Genomic DNA, 21163 nt, shown 5'->3' with positions numbered 1-21163 from the left:
CCAATAGCCTTCTCTGAATCCTTATTCTCCTTGACTTCTCTATAGTACCTCACTTTTTACCTAGTCCTAAATTCTCTTGAAATTCTTTTCCTGTTTTAATTTTCCCACTACACTATCCTGATTCTTCTCTTTCTGTTATTCCCTTGCCCCACTCTGAGGGTTTACCAAGATTCCATTCTTAAGCAGTTTGCTCATTTTATTTAGTACTATTTCACAAAGCTCAGCTGTAACTTGTACTTCATAATCACCTCTATGAAGATGATTCCCAAACCCTCATCTCTAGTTGCTCTTCTAAACATTTCTATTTGTATGTCCTACTACTACATAAAACTTAACAAATATAAAACCAAACTCAACTTTATTGCAAACCAATCTTATTTCTTCATACACCCTCTTGTGATATCATTGCTATCCCAATTCCACTAGTTAGAAGTCGCATCATAGAGTACTTGCTAAGGGAAGGGAGTATGCACATGCTCTGCCTTCCTGAACTCCTCTAAAACAATCAGTAATGAAAGCCCATGTTATAATACCTCTGAACTAAAGATATACATCTAACCTCTGAGTGATGACAGACTTTATTGTGTTTTTACTAGGATCCCAATCGTCTGTACTATGAACCAGCTGAGCTGAAGCTATTTGAAAACATTGAGTGTGAATGGCCATTGTTCTGGACATACTTTATTCTTGATGGGGTCTTCAGTGGCAATGCAGAACAGGTAATAAGCTAGGGAAAGAGTTTTCAGCTGGATGTTCTTGTTATATCTTCTTACAGCTAATAGTATACCAACCCTGTGTCCAGATGGAAGTCTTCCTAATAGAGGAGAGACAGTTGTTCCCTACAGGCTACTAGCTGAGGGCACTAAGAGTTAAAAGACCTGGATTATTTTTTTCTTCTTTTTTTTTTTTTGAGACAGAGTTTCGCTCTGTCGCCCAGGCTGTAGTGCAGTGGCACGATCTCAGCAAGCTCCGCCTCCCGGGTTCACGCCATTCTCCCGCCTCAGCCTCCCAAGTAGCTGGGACTACAGGTGCCCGCCACCTCGCCCGGCTAGTTTTTTGTATTTTTTAGTAGAGACGGGGTTTCACCATGTTAGCCAGGATGGTCTCGATCTCCTGACCTCGTGATCCGCCCGTCTCAGCCTCCCAAAGTGCTGGGATTACAGGCTTGAGCCACCGCGCCCGGCCTTTTTCTTCTTTTTTAAAAAAATTTGGTTTCACTCCTGACCATTTAGTGCCCAACTATTGTCATTGACTTCTTCAGTTTCTCTGTACATAATGAAAATAGTTTTTCACCATTCATTAAAGAATATATTCCTAAAAGTCTTTGAATTTCACAGATAAAGACATACTGTAAATGCAACGTACAGTCAGTTCTGCTATAATGATACATATGCAATCTTTTTGTTGTTGTTGTTTTTGAGACAGGGTCTCTCACTCTGTTGCCCAGACTGTAGTGTAGTGGCGTGATCATGGCTCACTGCAGCTTCGATCTCCTGGGCTCAAGCAGTCCTCCCATCTCAGCCCCCTGAGTCACTTGGACTATAGGCACCTGCCACCACATTCAGCTATGTTTGTTTGTTTGTTTGTTTGTTTGTTTGTTTGTTTGTTGTAGAGACGGGCCTCGCTTTGTTGCCCAGGCTGGTCTCAAACTCCTGGGCTCAAGCTATCCCTCCTGCCTCAGCCTGTCAAAGTGCTGGGATTACAGGCATGAGCCACCACACCCAGACCATATGCATTCTTTAAAAATCACCATGCTATGCATATTTAAGAAATAAAAACTACAGGGCTTGTGAGAAAATGGGGTAAGGAGTGCAGCACATAAAATGTAACACATACAAAATGATAGGAACCTAATAAAAATAATAGTATCATGGCTTTATACATGGTAAATAGTAAAGAAATACCTAAATACCACAATAGTTACGGTACTTTCACCTTAAAAAAGACCCAAAGTTTGCTTGTGCAAGTGTGTACGCAAGTTCTCACCAGCTCACCCACCTAGCTCTCATGCCCACTACAGAATGTGCAAGAGGAAGAGAACAAAAGTGGGATTAAAAAGAGTGAGAGAAAACAGAGAAAAAGAGCATAAAACAGAGGGGAAAATTTTTTTTAAAGGCTGAGAGGAAAGAGGTAGAAAACTGAAGAGAGGGGAAAGCATGTGGCTGCATATCCAGGGTGGCCATCAGAGGACTGCAGCTTGTAAGTTCAGTAGTGGCGAAAGGAGTGTTACCTGAAATTGGACAGAAAGGAGTAACAACATATGTGAATGGGTACAGTTCATTGTTCTCCTGAGATGTATGCATGTGTGTTTTGTGTATTCTTACATGGTCCAGTTCAGCTGAGTACATTCTCAGTATGAAATTGTGCATAACCAAACATGAAATTCATGTTATACTCAAATTTTCCCCCAATATATGGGAAGCATTGGAACAAGTTTGTTTACAAAGTATTATAGCAGAACTGACTATATTATTTTTTCCATCATAAATTACAGTTTTGGTTTTTTGTTTTTTTGTTTTGTTTTTTTACATTTTATATATTGCTAAGCTTTAGCAAATGGTTAAGCACAGAACATAAACTTGACCATAATAGAACCTAATTTGGCAGGTAAAAATGCAGTTTTAAGACAATACATCCTCAAATCTAGAAGCTATACTTAAGAAATACATAGTGGAACGAGACAGGCCTTTGGAAGCAGACTGCCATGGCTACACCCTGGACTCAACTGTGTACTTGCTCTGATCTTCCACAAATTTACAACCTCTTTGAGACAATTTCCCTGTAAAAAGGCCTTAATTACACATAGTTCCTAGGATAGTTTTTAAAGTTAAATGCATTAAAGTATGCAAAACTCCTAGCATAATATTTGGCCTATAACGAGCATTTAGTAAATACCCTTTCCTTTCTATTTTACTGGGTGAATTAGCTTCTTTGCAATGTGACCTTCTTTGGCTACAGTCTTCTCCTGGGTCCCCAAAGGGACTCTCTATAAGTCTTTTTTTTCCTGCCTTTCTTTTATCTGCAGGTTCAAGAGTATAGAGAGGCTCTTGAAGCAGTCCTCATCAAGGGCAAAAATGGAGTCCCACTTCTGCCAGAGCTGTACAGTGTTCCTCCTGACAGGGTGAGTCAGACAGTGCCGTAACATATAGCTGATAGAGAAGAGGGGCAGTACCTTGATAAGACTACCTCATTTGAGTCAAATAATTTTTAATCTTATTTTATTGTTCTGAAAGCTTGTCTTTAGGTATAGGACAACATAAGTATGATTTTATTCCTTTAAAAATAAAAATTTTGAAACAGTCTCAATGATGGTACTGTTGCACAGTGAGACAAGGACAAGACCAAACCTAAATCTTGAGAATGATGTAGAGATCACTAGTAAAAACTAGGATGATGTTCTGCGTGGACTTTCAAGATTTGGTATTCTCTGCTTTTAGGCCAGGAATCCAGGACTGTTTTAATAGGTCAGGCTTGGAAAATGAATATGTCTTGTTTTCAGACTGTCATTTCCCCAAAATGCCAGTCGGGTGTAACATTGTTCCTCTTCTCCACTGCAAAAGAGCATTAGACATGGGAGAGAATAGTCTTCCATTCCGGTGAGAATGAGTAGAATAAGCTCCTGGCAACATCAGCAGCACCACCTGAGAGCTTGTTAGAAATAGATTTCAGGCCCTACCTCATCCCCACTCAGTCAGAATCTGCATTTTAACAAGATCCTCAGGTTATCTGTATGCACATCACAGTTGAGGAGCACTGCCCTAGATTATAGTAATAGTGCTTCACTTTTCAGTGCATTGCATATGTAGCTATATAGGGTATAAATTACAATCCAGTCTGCCTTTTTATTGTCCAGTATCTTAAACCTTCTATTATTCCTCATCTGGCCTCTTCATCTTTTCTTTTAGGTCGATGAAGAATATCAGAATCCTCACACTGTGGACCGAGTCCCCATGGGGAAATTACCTCACATGTGGGGTCAGTCTCTATATATTTTAGGAAGCTTGATGGCAGAGGTAAGAGGAATCTTCAAGGCTGTCCCACTTATTTCTGCCTTAAGTCACCATAATAATCAGATTTTTAAGTAGCTCATTAAATCTGAAGGATGTCTTCTGCCTTTTGCACTTTGCGTTAATTATAGTTTTCCTCCAGATCTTCAGAGTAGGGAGCATAGCCAACCCTCACTAAAAGCTCTTGCTCCCTGGCAACCATGTCCCTCATGCTGCCCAGGACTCCCTACTTTGGCACTGTATTTGGAGCTGCTCAGGCCCCAGATCTATCCCTTTCAAAACTCCCCTCAGTGCCCTGCCTGGTGACTAACAGATGCATTTGTGCTCAGCTAGTTAATTACTGATAATGGATTAAGTGCTAATGTTTCCAAGCAACATAATGTTTCATTCCTTAACTGAATTAACTGATATTTTTAGGTGCCATGATAAGTGATTAGGAACATCGTAGCTTTTTTTTGTTTGCTTGGGTTTTTACATTTGTTTGTTTTTTGTTAAGGGGCTCTCTAAATGCTCCTTATATCAGATTCTGTTGAGATTGCCCTTAATGAGGCATTTGGGAGTTTCTGACTTTGTGTCCACCTTCTTTGTGACATTTTGAGCCTGCACAGAGGCATTCTGTTTCTCAGAAGATTTTCATATCATCTGGCAAGTCTACTTCCCCACTCTATGTTATTTTGATAAGATATAACCCAGGCTCCTAGAGGATCAAGAGTGGGACTTAACTATCCTATCTGAGATAGACTCTTTGGCCTGTTTATGTATAACCACTGATTTTTGCAGCTGTTTTGTTCATTTTTCTTGTGTGTCTGTGACCATGGCTGTTTGATTACTCTTAGTCGACATTACTAAATGAATCCAGCAAAAGTGGGCATAATGGTTTGTTTAAATAATCCTTACCTGGTAACTTTGTCATTCAATTAAAATAAAATAAATGCATTGATAAAAAGAATGCCACAGTGATTGGTATTCTTTTTTTTCTCTTTTTTAAAATTTATTTTAATTTATTTTATTTTTTGAGACGAAGTTTCACTCTTGTTGCCCAAGCTGGAGCGCAATGGCGCGATCTTGGCTCACCACAACCTCCGCCTCCCAGGTTCAAATGGTTCTCCTGCCTTGGCCTCCCGAGTAGCTGGGATTACATGCATGCACCACCATGCCTGGCTAATTTTGTATTTTTAATAGAGACGGGATTTCTCCATGTTGGTCAGGCTGGTCTCGAACGTCCAACCTCAGGTGATCCGCCCGCCTCAGCCTCCCAAAGTGCTGGGATTATAGGCATGAGCCACCGCGCCCGGCCAGTGATTTGTATTCTTGAGGAAAAAATAGGCGAGTTCATCCCATTTCATAAAGGGCAGAAACTCAAGTCAAAAGATTTCTGATGTACGGAAGGCATAGCAGATACATGAACAAATGAGAATACAGCAGGACTAATGGCTTAAATTACTGATAAGCTTTGTGATCTAATCGTCTAATCATACGTATATCCAGAGAAGATAGAGGAATAACCAGAAAACATTCTGTTTATTTATAATTTATACCCAGCTGAGTGCAGTGGCTCATGCTTATAACCCCACCACTTTGGGAGGCCAAAGTGGGAGGTTTGCTTGAGACCTCCCAAGAGTTTGAGACCAGCCTGGGCAACATAAGTGAGGCCTTGTCTCCGTGAATAAACTAATTAGCCAGGCGTGGTGGCACACACCTGTAGTCCTAGCTACTTGGGAGGCTGAAGTGGGAGGATTACGTGAACCCAGGAGGTCATAACTGCAGTGAGCCATGATTGCACCACTGCACTCCAGCTTGAGTGACAGAGAAAGACCCTGTCTCAAAAAAAAAAAATTATACCATACATATTTATACCCCACCTAAAAAAGGATTTGTGGTAGCCAATAGAAATTAACTCTAGATAAAATGAATTTTGGTGTGAATCTGGGAGTTCAAACATTTTCATACAGTGAAGGTATTTGTTTCCTTTCTACACCTGTCTCTTGAATGTTATGGTGCAAGGTTATGGGCATAGGGATGTTGTTTTCCCTCAAATATTAGCTTCTCTTTTGAGACTTAATAATCTGTCTTTTTATGGTTTTTCTTTAGGGATTTTTAGCCCCTGGAGAAATTGATCCCCTGAATCGCAGGTTTTCTACTGTACCAAAGCCAGATGTTGTGGTTCAAGGTATGTATTCTTACTCCCAGTGGAAGAAACTTACATATTAAAGGTCTGGTTAGGGGTAGAGATCTTTAGGCTAGTAAATTATGACTTTATTCTATATCTTACACTTTATTAGGATTCAAAAAGTATATAATGAACTTGATACAGTTTGGTTTCAAAATGCTGGTAATCTTAATAATAAACAAATGAATGACGTGCTATGTCAGGGGACTCCAAAATATTATTTGACACTCTTAACCACTCCTTATGTCTGGAAATTATTTTCTTTTCATTGTCATAACATTTTAGCCTCCTGGTTATCTCTGCTTTTTCTCTGACCACTCCTTCTGTGCTATTTCTACTGTACTTCTTTCTTTATGTATCCTTCTAATGGTTCTGCACTAGTTTTTTTTTTTTTTTTTTTTTTTTTTTTTTTTTTTTTGAGATGGAGTCTCGCTCTGTCACCCAGGCTGGAATGCAATGGCACAATCTCGGCTCACTGCAACCTCCACCTCCTGGGTTCAAGCAATTCTCCTGCCTCAGCTTCCTGAGTATCTGGGATCACAGTCGTGTACCACCACCCCCAGCTAATTTTTGTATTTTTAGTAGAAACGGGATTTCACCATGTTGGTCAGGCTGGTCTTGAACTCCTGACCTCGTGATCTGCCTGCCTCGGCCTCCCAAAGTGCTGGGATTACAGGCGTGCACCACCGTGCCCAGCTGCACTTAATCTTATACTCTTGTCTTTCTGTATTTATACTCTGTATTAGTTAGCTAAGCCTGCCTCCTTCATCGTAAATTTGCTTCCATGGCCCCAACTATTACCTCTTTGGAGAATACTCCAAACCTTTGTTTTTATTCCTAACAATCTACTTAAATTTGGGACATCTACTTTCTGCAAAACACTAGGCTGAGTTCTATAAACATGTTAAGAATTCTAGTCCCAATATCTATAAAACCTCTCTACCATTTACACTTCAAACACAAAACTGACCTCTTTTGTCTCCATCCCAACCTTTTCCTCTCCTAAGAAATGCAAATCCTTCTACCTTTCTTATTTCTCTCAATGATATCACCATTATTCTAGTCTCTTAGAGTAGAAGACTCGAGGTAATTTTTTACTCTCACATCACAATCCAATGTGGTGTTGTGAAACTCCTTTGAAATGTCTCCAATCACTTGACTTTGGGGTTGGCTCTATATGGAAAATAATCTCGTGCGTTTTCTAAATTTTCTTATACTTGGCATCCCATGTGGTCATACAGGTAGTTCTTGCTTAACAACGTATATAGCAGACATTATATAAAAGTCATTACTCTCCCTTCCCATGAGAGATCTTGTTCTCCTTTGAGGTTTATTCCACCTGTCTGTGTTGATCTCCTGGTTGCTCTAATTCATTCTTTGAAGACTTTGAGGCTTGGCTACAGCCTTCCTCTTCCTCTCCAAATCCTGCCATAGAACTAGACTTTAGCATTGATGTCAGTGCAGTCTAACACTTCAGTCTCAAAGTTCTGGATATCCATAACTCTAGTGACCTTTCCTTCTACCTATATTTTTAGCCGTCCACTCAAAGGACCAAACTTTAGGGCTCTTTCACTTCAGATATCTGAAATTCCAATATTCTACTCTGTGATCATAGTCATAACTTTATTTCAACTTTCTTTTTCTTCCCATTACCCTTGTTTCTATTTTCCCCTAGTTTACCCTTTTCTACCTCATGTTGTTCATCTAAATCTCCCAGTCACCAATGCACCATTCTTCTATTACACCCACTAGAAAAATCACAGCCCTACGTCAGTGTTACAGTCTGCATTTTCTGGTCCTATACCAGGCCTGCTAAAAAGCTATTGGGGGAAAAAAAAACACAAATGAGCAGAGTGGTGGCACTGGAAATCATGGTCTCCAGCTCAGCTAGGTTTACAGTGCCGCCTGTTCATCCTTGTTGTTATTAATAAGTCAGCATTTTCATACTTCTCAACCACTATTCCACACCTTCTCTGTTTTCAATCCCCACCTCTTTTTTCAGCCTAATTCTTGGCCTGCTGCTTCATGCCTGATAATATTCTGATCTTTGTCAGTGTCTCAGCCCTCCCCACCCCTACAGTCTTACCTATCCTTGCCTCATTTTCTGCAATCTCAGAAAAAGGGTTTCTTCTCCTATTCAAGGACAAGTCTTCCTTCTGATGTTTGATCATTATCTTCTTCCCCGGCCTTCTCTAGAAACTTGCTCTTTCCTGGAATCCTCAAACTCTCCCGTTCTGTTGGTTCTATTTTGTTTAGTCTACTGACATGTTCATCTCCCTCTAGTTACACTATATAGCTTCTTTCTTTCTCATCCAAACTTCTACTTTTTTATATTCCCTTTATTCTGCAGTATTTTATAGTCTGGCTTACTACTATGAAAACAATCTTGCTTAAATTACCAGTGACCTTTGTATTGCCAAATTTGGTAGGTACTTTTTAATCTGCATCTTACTGGAGTATTTAATCTGTATCCCATGTCTTCTACGATGCCATAATCTCTTGAATCTCCTTCAACCTAGATTAAGCACATTTCTGTCTCATTCTGGTCTTCCTCTTCTTCTTTGCCCCCTAACTATTGGTATTTCTGAGAATTCTGTCCTTAGCCCACTGCTCTTGCTTCTCTAAATATTTATTTCTGTTCCTCAGCCTCCTCCTATTCCAACCTTTTCCCTTTTCCCTCTTTCCACCTTCTTACTTCTTCCCTCACTCCCAGAAGATGATCTCACCTCCTATACCATACAGAAAATATAAGTCATGATGTAAGAACTCCTCCACTTCACCCCAGGCTTTTCTTCATTTGCCCATGTCTTTTATGTTGGCATTTTCCAAGGTTATATTCTAAGTCCGCTTCTCCTCTTCTCTATATATTCTCCTTGACCCATCTCATCTCTTTCTATGCTAATGAGTTCTGAATCTGTATCAGCTTCCTTTAAGATAGCCTCACTTGGGTGTCTCACTTGCACTGTAAATTTATTCAACATGTCTAAAATTATTCAGCTACACCCTCCTAGTACTACATCACCCATACCTGCTTTTCCTCCTATATGCCTGTGTCATTAAATGACACGCCATCCTCCCAGTTATAGAAATAAATACCTAGGGAATACTTGATATCTTCCTCTCTCTCATCTCCTACATTCAACAGTTAACAAGTTCTGGCTGCTTTATTTCCTAAATAATTCTGAGATCGATCCAGTTTTCTCCAGTACCAATATCTTGATGCTAATGGAGGTAATCACCATCTCTTCCTTACATTACTGTAGTAACTTTTTTTTTTTTTTTTGAGATGGAGTCTCACTCTGTCAGCTAGACTGGAGTGCAGTGGCACGATCTTGGCTCACTGCAACTTCTGCCTCCCGGGTTCAAGCGATTCTCCTGCCTCAGCCTCTGGAGCAGCTGGGATTGCAGGCACGCACCACCACACCTGGCTAGTTTTTTTATTTTTGGTGGAAACAGGGTTTCACCATGTTGGCCAGGCTAGTCTCAAACTTCTGACCTCAGGTGATCTACCCACTTCGACCTCCCAAAGTGCTGAGATTACAGGCGTGAGCCACAGTGCCCGGCCCTATAGTAGCTTTTTAGCTGGTCTGTCTATCTTCACTACAGTCTGTCAGTTTCTTCTCTATCTATCTGAATGTACTATTTTTAAGGTACAGGTATTAATATGGTATTCCTCTGATTATACCTCAACAAGGGCTTCCCATTGGCAGTCTCCTTAATATGACTTATAAGGCCCTTTAGATCTAGCCCCTGACCCCATCTCCAGCGTCATTTTTCATCATCGCCCCTTTATACTACATGTTCCTGTTATAAAGGGCTTTTTATAATTCCTAGCTCTGCCTTGTTTTCTGTTCCCTTGAGCCTTTGCCCATGCTATTTCTTCTGTCTGGAACAATTTCTTCCTTATTTTTACCATATCCTGTTGCAGGTTAACTTCTATTCAGGCCTCTAGCAGGACTCTATAGCCATCTCATTTTTTCCATGTGGGGATCATGTCCTTAACAGATGGCAGTGCCTAGCACATGAGAGGCAATAAATACGAATTTTCTAAATATTTTATAAAACAAAAAAAATTAGTTGCTTGGGTTGAAGGCACTCCTGGGGCCCCAGAGTATTGTTCACTTGACTGTCCTTCAGTCCCCTGTACTCTTTACAACCAATTCCCCTGAAGAATCCTGAGGCTCAGTAGAAAGCAGTTTGGAAAGCATGGCCCAAAGATGAAATACAAAATCCTTCAAGTGATGCACATGCCCTTCATGATGCTCTAACCCCTGTCTATCTTTGCAGATCCATTTCTTTTGCCACTGTGCAAGGTATACTATGCTATAGCAATATTGAAGTGTATATGGTTCTTCCCACCTCCCTATATGCAGCCATGCTTCTTTTCAACTCTGTGCTTGACAAGTGCATTCTGGACCCTCTTCCTAGAATGGCTATACCCTTCCTAATCCCTTGTTTCTCCTAGCTAACTTATTCATTCTTTCAAACTCAGTGTAGGCATCAACTCTTTTCGGAAGCTTTTCCTGATACCCCACCTCCCAACCCCACACTACCTAGCTGTCACTCCTGGATGATCTCATAAAGTTTTGTGCACTTATCTCTATTGACCTAGCAGGTCATTTTACAATCCATGTGTATGCCACTTCTGTTACACTGTGAGCTCCTTGAGGGAAAGACTAATTTATCCATTTCTATATCCCTAGTGACTAGCATAGTACCTCATCCATTGAGGTACTTAATAAAAGTTTACTAATGAATGAATGGATTGCCATATGCTTTTTCCTGAACTGTCCTTAGCCCCTTATCGTTCTTCCTCTGCACATTTTTCCCTGAAGAATCTCTTTTATGTTCATTTTTTCAGTTACAAGTAATCAAGATGGTATTATGTCCAGGGGACTCTGTGATCGACATATCCTGCTATCCTGGCCCAGACAACAGCAGCCCATTAGCATGAGGTTTCCAAGATAGAAAAATATATAAAGGATAATGGCAAAGGAAGGCAAAGTAGCACTTTGTTAACTAAGACTTTACTTCAAAAACTCAATGTAGAAAATAATGGTAAGCTAGAATGAACCAAGCAGTGCGTTCTTTTTCCTGTGAACAATCCATCACATCTCCCAGCACTAGAGGAGCAGTAGAGGGCACATTTGCCACTGGTGCTTAGTGTCAAGACAGCTAAAGCCTCAGTTGGATTACTGGCCCCCAGCCGGGTATCTGTTTCATAGAGGGAAAGTGAAAAGAAGAATCAGGAAGCTGGCCTAGCCTCGTCTCTTGTAGCTGGGCTTCCTACTTCAGTGACAGGAGTATAAGAGGAAGAAAAGGGAGTTGTCCAGGCTTGGTAGGCTCTGAATCTAGAGAAGTATCATCCCCATCTCTCCCCAGCACCCCCTACCTGCCGCCTAAAAAACATACAATTCTATATGTTGATGGCTCAAATTGTTATCCCCAATTCACCATGCCTTCTATCATTCTCTAGCTATAGGCAACTCCTGTCATTAGGATGTTCTTTATTACCCCCACATACCTGGCTCTGACCTTAGGTTTACTGATATGAAAGAACTCGGGGAGTCAGTTTTTACCAAAGCTCTACCAAACCTCATGATGGATTTTTCCCCCATTTAAACATGGAATCTTAGATATAAAGAGAGTGTGGTATTCTCTAGGAGCACATACATATTTAGCCAAAAAGCAAAAATTAATGCTCTAGTCTTGAGATCTTTTCCTTTTCGTTTTAGATAATATTAAGTATTTAACATGACACTTATTTTATCAAAGTCCCTCAATAACTGTTCATTTCCTCCCATTTCCTTTTTTTCTCTTCAAAAGAAATTATATAACTTGAGAGATTTTTAAGTTGCTATTGAAATAAAATTTTCTGGTGACCTCATCTTCTTTGTCTCCTATAGTCTCCATTCTAGCTGAAACAGAAGAAATCAAGGCCATTTTGAAGGACAAGGGAATTGACGTGGAGACCATTGCTGAGGTATACCCCATCAGAGTACAACCAGCTCGTATTCTCAGCCACATTTATTCCAGCCTAGGTAAGGAGATTGGCCAGGCTGCTAGAATCAAAGCATTATTCAATACAGGCTGGCTTCCATCCTTTTTAATTCTTCATGATTGTGTGTTGCTTTATTAAGCTGGAACTGAGAAGGAATTTAGAGTCTCTAGAATCCTAGTTTCTTACCTTCTCTATTCTGAGCAGGCCTGATAATTTTAGGTGTGTTTTTTGAACCCTTTGGGTACATAAGGCATGACTATTATCAGCCAATATTGTGTCTTTATTCCAGGTGTGTGCTTAAATAACATGTTCTCTCCTTTCTTGGAACCTGTACCTCTTTTTCAAATACTTGCTTATTTTATATGGAATGATAGCCAAGAAACTTGTTTTTAGGTCTTTCATACTTTGTCATTTAATGAACTAGTTCATAATATAAAAGATTCCTTAATATAATACTTACTTTTAATTAGTACTTATTTTTAATTAGTACTTATTTTTTAATTAATTCACATATTAAACTTAGTGATAGACTTTTTGCATTAAACAAATTACTATATTGTTATCTAAAAGAAATTCTAAACTACTCTTGTGGAAGACTGAATAATGACTCCCCAAAGATATCCAAGTCCTAATTCCTGGAACCTATAAGCCTTACCTTATATGGCAAAACGGACTTATTTGAGATAGGGAGATTATCCTGGATTACCCAGGTGGTCCCTAAATGTAATCACAAGTGTCCTTATAAAAGGGAGTCAGAGGAAGACCAGACTATAAAAGTAGGAGATGTGACAACAGAAGCAAGAGATTAAAGTGATAAGGCTGTGAGCCAAGGAATTCCCACATCATCTAGAAGCTGGAAGAGGCAAGGAATGGATTCTTCCCTGGAGCCTCCAGAAGGAATCAACCCTGCTGACACTTTGATTTTGATTTTAGTCCCATAATACTCATTTTGGACTCATGATGCCAAGAACTGTAGAAGTATAAATCTGTGTTGTTTAAGCCACCAAGTTTGTGGTAATTTGTTACAGAACTAATAGAAAAGTAATACCATCTTAAACTACAAGGGAGTAGATTTGTAAAAGATTGGCTCTTAGATAGTGGATTGCCTCTTACAAACCCAGAAGTTAGTTTGTATATGTGCGTGTGTGTGTGTGTGTCTGTGTGTGTGTACTTTTTTATCATCACCCACGAATGGTATGTTTGTAATTAGAGTTAAGGCAAGTAAGGCAAGTATTCCCAGCTGAAAACCAGCCTCCTTCCCTTTTCACTGGCACTTAACTCCAGTCACTTAATTTCTTTGTCTAAATTGAGAGGGAATCAACCAAGGAGGAAAGGACCAAGAGTTAGAGCTGACTTTTGTCTGTCTCTAGGAACATATATTTAATGCCAACAAGGCTTGAACTCCTTGCATTCCAGAGCTATTAACATTGCATCTGGCTTTAGGAGTATATGGATTTCTTTCTTCCATCCTAACTATGATGTAGGAATGTCCCTTTCCTAAAAATTCAAATATAACATGGTTAGAATTTTCTAAAGAAACTTTGCTTTAAAAAGATAATGAAAAACTAAAATAGATACACATAGAAATTAACAAATTTGTTGAATATGTCTCAGATCCTAATAAATTTCTAAAATCTAGCCACAAATTAGCTTGAATATTATAAAATACTCCTGGTTCCCTCTATTTACTCAACCCTAACTGAGGTAAATACCAAGTCAAGGTTCTGAAACTTCTGAGGCTGATTTGGGTGGATGCTTTGCTAGGTGGGATGCATACCTCACCCCTTCCCAGAACCTGCTTCCTGTTTTTATTTTTTGGCCATTCACTGTAGCCCCAGACCTATAATGCACTTCTAGTCTCTAGATACTAGTCCACTAGCACTAAATCCCTTGAGGTAAGGAAGGTATTTCCCTATTTAGCCAATATCTTACCCACCTGAGTACTAGTTGATCTTCCAGTCACCTGCTTTGTAACTCTTAGAAGTCTCTACAATTCTGGGTTTATGCAAGTCCTGTTGGTGACTTTGACCTGATTCTCTGGCTCTGACTCAAAAGTTAATAGGTTAATTTTACCCATTGCTTCATTGCATCTATTATTCTAAATTGGCATATCTTACTGGGAAACAAGTAACTTCTAAGCTCTGGGCCATCATTTCTGGAATCTGCCTGCCTCACATCAGGTCTCTCCAACAAACAGAAGCAATCTCCTTACTATTTACTTTTTCAAAACCTAGACTCCATCTTGGGCCTCTTACTAAGTTCTTGTTTTCTAGCCAAAGGAAATAAAAACTAAATGAATGATCAAACATTCCAGGGACTCAAGTGACAAGCGGACATTTATCTTCCTGATATGTTCTTTCATTTGCTCCATTCATTCATTCATAAGCATTTATTGCTCACTTATTATGTACCAGGTACTGGGCTAGATGCTATGGAAGACATAGCCATGCAGCTAAATAATCACAGTACAATCTTATAAATGCTATGACCATGGTGTTACATATGAAATACAGAAGAAAGGGGATAGATTTGCCTGGGGAAATCAGGCAAAGCGTGGAAGGGAAGTCAGGAAAAGCGTGATAGATGAGGCAACATTTAATGACTTATCAGTCAGATGAGTGACTATTCAAAATTCTATTATTGCAACAGTTTCACAATAACTAAATTGCCCTAAGGATACATCCAATGACAACCATAATTCCCATGAAGGAAAAGGAATATTTCTTTACTGGGTGTATTTGTTTATATATGTTAGCTAAACGGAGTTCTGTCACCTCAAATCCTCAGTATTTCATAGTCAGTTCTAAAACATCTTTTTTATTTTTTTAAATTATGAGATTAACAACTTTGTAAAAGTAAGAATTTAAATACTAAGTTCAAATCTTTATATAATGCTAATTCTTTTCTAATCTCTTAGTGCATATAGATACATTTTAATAGTTATCTTTAACATGCCTATATTCACTTGTGTTCTGCTTGTTTTCACTTATTCTCTCATGATGCATTTCTACATATCGAAATAGCTATATAGTATTTCATCAAATTAAAGTAATTATTCCCTTATTATTAGCTGAATTGTTTCGAGAATTTTTATCCTTCTATAAATGCCTTTGTATAGACCACTGTTTTCTTAATTGTATATTCTCAGTAAAGGGATTCTGGATAAGGTTGTGAACAGGTTTTTAGCTCTTGTTACATGTTGCCAGATTATTATTTACAAAGACGAACTAATTTATAGTGACATAACTAAGATATAAAATATGCCTTTCTTTTTTATTATCCCACTAACATTGGAGTTTTATTTATTTTTGTTAGATAAGTAGGTTTTAATATGTATAAATTATTTTAATTTTCTATCTTTAATTCCCAGTGACCTGCACATTTTTCTATTTTTGCTTTACCTCTTTTTTTTTGAAACTATGTGTCTACAATTGCTTGCTTATCTAATAGGGTCTGCACATTTCTGTATATATTTATCAATTATTTGTATTTTATGGTAAGCTTTTATCAGTGAGATTTATATATATTTCCTAGTCTGTTACTTTCTTTTAGATAATTATTTTCTTGCCTTTGTACAAATCTTTAAATATTAGATACATCCATTTTATCAGATATATTTTTCAGTCCTTCAAGAATTATGACTTTATCTCCTAGTTCTATCTGAATAGGTATGCTACTCTGGTTCTTTCCAAATTTCATAAGTTATAAGTTATCTGATTACAAATTGGTATGTACGCATTGACTGCAGGGAACTGGAAAACAGAGACAAGCACAAAGGAAAAAGATCACAATCACCTGTAATTCCACCACTCAGAGGAAGCCACCTTTTATTTTGGCATATTTGTTTCCAATCATTTTAAATAAAATAAGTACAAACATGTTTTTAGAAAAATGATGTCATTAAGAATGGATTTTGCATTCTGTTTTTCTTGAAACATAACAACATATGATAAACTCTGTTACGTTTTGGTAAGTAGCCACCTACAATCCAATTTGATAGCTGTATTAATGTAATTTCTTCAAAAGTTATTTTCATAAATAGCCTTTTTCTGTTAATTTTGCAAATCGTCTACTTAGATTCTTTTGCCATTTTTCTACTGGATACTTGTTGATTTCTTACTGATTTTCCTGAGGTATTTTTAAATATATTAGGGATACTGACACTTTCTCTTCCACCTTCCACATGTTATTGCAATATTTTGCTATTTTATTATTTGCCCTTTAATTTTGTGCTGCTTTTCATGTATAGAAGCTTTATATTTTATGTAGTAAAATTTTCTCTTTTTTTGGATTCTTTCCTTGCTGTTAAACTTAGAAAGATAGACCCATCCCTAGGTCAAATACATTTTCACTGCATTTTCTTTGTTATTTATGGTTACAATTTTACATTTAAGTCTTAGGCTACAATATTAATTTTAGTTTGTCCTATGAGGTAAAAACCTGACTTTTTGCCAAATAACCAATTGTTCCAGCACTATTGATTGAATAGTTCATATATACGTTGTTTTGAAATTCCATCTTTATCATTTACTGTACATGCATATGCTCACTCACATGTGTGTGGATACTTTTAATCTTACTTTTTGGTGCTGCTGATCACTGTTTCTTCTTTCCTAGTACTATATTTTTTAAGTTATCATAGTTTCAACCTCACCAATGATTGTGAAAACGTAAGATAAAAGAATAGTGCTATATAATTTTTTGCCCATCAGTTTTACAAAAGTTGAGTGCCAATATCCAGTGCTGATGAATATATGGAGATGTGGACACTCTCAGCCTCCTGGTAGTGTAAATTAGAGGCAGGTAGGCATTACCTATAAAAAAATGTAATGCACATGTCTTTGACCAACAGCCTTAGTTCTAGGAATCTACCCTTTTCTTTTTCTTTTTCTTTTTCTTTTTCTCCCCCCGAGATGGAGTCTCACTCTTGTTGCCCAGGCTGGAGTGCAGTGGAGTGATCTTGGCTCACTGCAACATCCACCTCCCAAGTTCAAGTGATTCTCCTGCCTCAGCCTTCCAAGTAGCTGGGATTACAGGTGCCCGCCACCATGCCTGGCTAACTTTTGTATTTTTAGTAGAGACGGGGTTTTACCATGTTGGCCAGGCTGGTCTCGAACTCCTGACCTCGTGATCCGCCCACCTTGGCCTCCCTCCCAAAGTGCTGGGATTACAGGCATGAGCCACTGCAACCAGCCTAGAATCTATCCTATATAACACTCGTACAAGTACACAAGGATATATATTCAAGGATGTTCACTACGTTATAATTTGTGGTGGCAAAACAACAATTAGAAGCACTGTAATGTGTATAAACAAGAATGGTAGAATTATGTATATTGTATCATAGCTAAAAAGAAAAGGTAGACTTTCAGCTTCCAGCTGTGATGAAATAGCTTGTATTGGGCTGTCATACTAAGAATAACTGGAATGGCTAGATTTTAAAAATGAAGGTGAGTGAAGGCTTCAGAGAGTAATTACAACAGCCAGAACTTGAGAAACTAAAACCTTGGACAGAAGAGACACTCAAAGAATAAACTCGCTCTTCTCTGTGCAGCTTACCTTTGAGGCGTTTGCTGATTCTTAAGTTTTGCTTGCGTGAAGTAAGGGGCCAAGAAACTAAGCAGAAAGTCTCACTGTTTTACGGAGACAAAAATTGCATTTCAGGACCTTCCTATATGGAAGGGACTGTGATAAACACCTTGTGCTTTCAATAGAAACCCCTAAAGAGTGGACTATACCTTAGGAGTAAGGAAAAGCCATAAATAGACAAGTTCTTAGAAAGCCTCAAACACAAATCCTAAATCAGTCTTCTCAATTCCTGATTGGGCTAAGAAGATTTACTTATACTGTATCTGCCTGCTAAAATAAACTGAATCTTCTCTGGAGGGAAATAATATCATCCAGAGCCTCTACAATTCTTTATACACTGTATTCAGCATTGGAAAAAATATAACAAGACATGACTTAGAAAACCATGACTTGTTATTAATTGGTAAATTAATAAAATTAATAAAAGACAAAAGAAAAAATAATCAAAACAGACACACAGACTTCTATTCAACATAGCATTTTTTTTTTTGAGACAAGGTCTCACTGTATTGCCCAGGCTGGTCACAAACTCTTGTGCTCAAGGGATCCTCCCACCTTAGTCTCTGGGACAACAGGTACACACCATCACAGTCGGCCAGCACTGGAAGTTCTAGCCAGAGCAGTTAGACAAGAAAAAGAAATACAAGACATCCAAATTCACAAAGAAAAATTAAAATGATCTCCATTCACAGATGACATGGTTTTATTTAAAAAAAAAAAAAAAAAAAAAAAACCTGTGAGAACTAATAAACAAATTCAGCAAACTTGTAGGATACAGAATCAGCACACAAAAGTCAGTTGCATTTTTATACACTAAAAATGAATAATTTGACAAGGAATTTAAGAAAACAGTTCTATTTATAATAGCATCAAAAAGAATAAAATACTTCAGAATAGGCTTAACCAAGGAGGTGAAAGACTTGTACACTGAAAATGGAAAAACATTGCTAAAAGAAATAGAGAAGATACAAATAAATGGAAAGACATGCTGTCTTTGTGGGTTAGAAGACATAATATTGTTAAGATGCCAGTACGACCCAAAGCTATTCAACAGATTCTATGCAAGCCCTATCAAGAGCCCAAATGACGATTTTTGAAAAATAGAAAAATTTGTTCTAAAATTTATATGGAATCTCAAGGGACCCTGAATAGCCAAGATGAGGATGTGGAGACACGAAGACTCTTGTCTACTGTGGATGGGAATGCAAAATGGGTCAGCCCCTATGGAAAACAGTATGGCTGTCCCTCAAACAAATTAAATATAGTATTACTATATGATCCAGCAATTACACTTCTGAGTATATATCCAAAAGAAGTGAAAATAGGAACTTGAACAGACATTTTCTTTTTCTTTCTTTTTTTTTTTTTTATTATACTTTAAGTTCTAGGGTACATACATGTGCACAACGTGCAGGTTTGTTACATATGTATACATGTGCCATGTTGGTGTGCTGCACCCATTAACTCGTCATTTACATTAGATATATCTCTTAATGCTATCCCACCCCCACCCTAAGATAGGACCCGGTGTGTGATGATCCCTTTCCTGTGTCCAAGTGATCTCATTTGAACAGACATTTTCTACATCAATGTGCAGCATTGCCCACAATAGCCAAAAAGTGGAAACAACCCAAATGTCCATCAATGAATGGATAAACAGTATGCAATGTATACACAAAATGTATACCCAAAATGGAATATTATTAAGCCTTTAAAAGGAAGGAAATTCTGACATATGCTACATGTAGATGAACCTCGAAGACTATGCTAAATGAAATAAGCTAGTTACAAAAGGAAAAATATTGTATTATTCCATTTATATGAGATACCAAATTCATAGAGATACAAAGTACAACGGTGGTTGCCAGAGGCTGGGAAACAGGGGACATGAAAATTTACTGTTCAATGAATAGAGTTTCAGTTTGGGAAGATGAAAGAGTTCTGGAGATAGTTGGTGGTGATGTTTGCACAATGATGTAAATGTCCTTAATGCCACTGAACTTAAGGTTGTTAAAATAGTAAATGGTAAATTTTATGTTGTATATATTTTACAGTATTAAATAGAAACAAAAAGGAAGGAATAGTGGAAAAACCTGGTTGTGACATCAATCTCAGGTAAAATGTGTGCTTTACAGAGTGAACCCTGGAATATGACCAAGGCTTTGACAATTCTCTGGTGCAGCAACACTAAAACTGACATATTTGATAAGTATAACACTTAGGTAAAGCAAATGAAAAAAATTAAATTCCCAAGAAAAATGTGTTCTAGTCAAAAAATAAAAAAGTAGTAGTCCTGTCAGTACTGACATGAAAGCATATTTAGTATGTGTTTTGGGGGAAAAAGCTTTAGAACAATATAAACAGTGTTATCCTATGATATTAAAGAAAAATATGTGTGTGAATAAACTATTTTCTTATCATAAGAGATATTGATTTTATAACTCCCTTTTGGAAGACGAAAAGAAATTCAGCTACGTTTAACATAGACATCAATTATAGGATGGATTCCAATTTCAGAATGCTAAACTGTAAAAAGAAGACAACTTAAATTCAAGGAAATACAGTGGATGTGTATATGTCTATATGTATATACATGCATTGTGTATGTATATGTGTGTGTATATATATATATGTAAAAATGTTTGCTGATTTGATTTGTGCTCTAGAAATATCTTTACCATTTCTCAATTCTGTATCAGGATGCAACAATAGAATGAAACTCAGTGGACGACCCTACAGACACATGGGAGTGCTTGGAACTTCAAAACTCTATGACATTCGGAAAACTATCTTTTCTTTCACTCCACAGGTGGGTGAAATAAGCTTGAATGTGCATTGAGATGAATGGAAATAAAAGAAAAACATTGGAGAAGTAAAGCATTTACTGGAGTTGGGATAAGTGTCAAAGAGTTCCACCAGGCCTTGCAAGTAACTTACTCAGTGAATATTTATAGAGCTGAACTGAATTGAGCTTCCAGCACAGAGTTTCACTAAGTGATTGTAACTGCCAAAAGTACCCGTGGGTATTGCAGAAACTAAGGATGTTACAAATGCTAGAGTACTTACAAAAGTAATCCTTACTTTTAAAAGTTAAAAATCAAACTGTATGTGTCCTTTATAAACAAAATACAACCTTTTTTATTCAGCTACTGAATTATCTTTTCTTTGTTTGGAGGAAGGGCCCTTTTTACATTCAGAGAAATCTTCAGTGTCCTCTTCTAAACAAAAATGTCAGTCCTCTTAGCTATTACTAAACACGTTGTTAGCCTGATGTTTATTAGCTACATGATAATAACAAACCTGATTATCTGTGTTTATGGGGAGGAGAAACTATTTTCTGGAAAGAAAGCTTAAACTCCCCATTTGTCATCTTACATTTGAAATAGTGCAGCTGAG

At 37.8% G+C, this 21163-nt stretch overlaps 1 protein-coding gene across 17 annotated transcripts in view; it reads left to right on the top strand.

Moving 5' to 3' along the window:
• Nucleotides 1–21163, top strand: part of PHKA1 (phosphorylase kinase regulatory subunit alpha 1) — a 130288-nt gene that overhangs the window by 52332 nt on the left and 56793 nt on the right. For 13 of the 17 annotated variants that reach the window (XR_013412553.1, XR_013412551.1, XR_013412554.1 and 10 more), the window contains 6 exon segments: nucleotides 597–719; nucleotides 3026–3121; nucleotides 3906–4013; nucleotides 6099–6177; nucleotides 12084–12218; nucleotides 20467–20576. Coding sequence is in view for 12 of the 17 variants with exons in the window: in XM_015127672.3 (XP_014983158.3) it covers nucleotides 597–719; nucleotides 3026–3121; nucleotides 3906–4013; nucleotides 6099–6177; nucleotides 12084–12218; nucleotides 20467–20576 (651 nt within the window). In the remaining 5 variants the exon portion in view is untranslated. 17 annotated transcript variants of the gene reach the window in all.

Source organism: Macaca mulatta, chromosome X (genome assembly GCF_049350105.2).
Source record: "Macaca mulatta isolate MMU2019108-1 chromosome X, T2T-MMU8v2.0, whole genome shotgun sequence".
Lineage (NCBI taxonomy): Eukaryota > Metazoa > Chordata > Mammalia > Primates > Cercopithecidae > Macaca > Macaca mulatta.
This window is presented reverse-complemented; position numbering and strand designations above follow the sequence as displayed.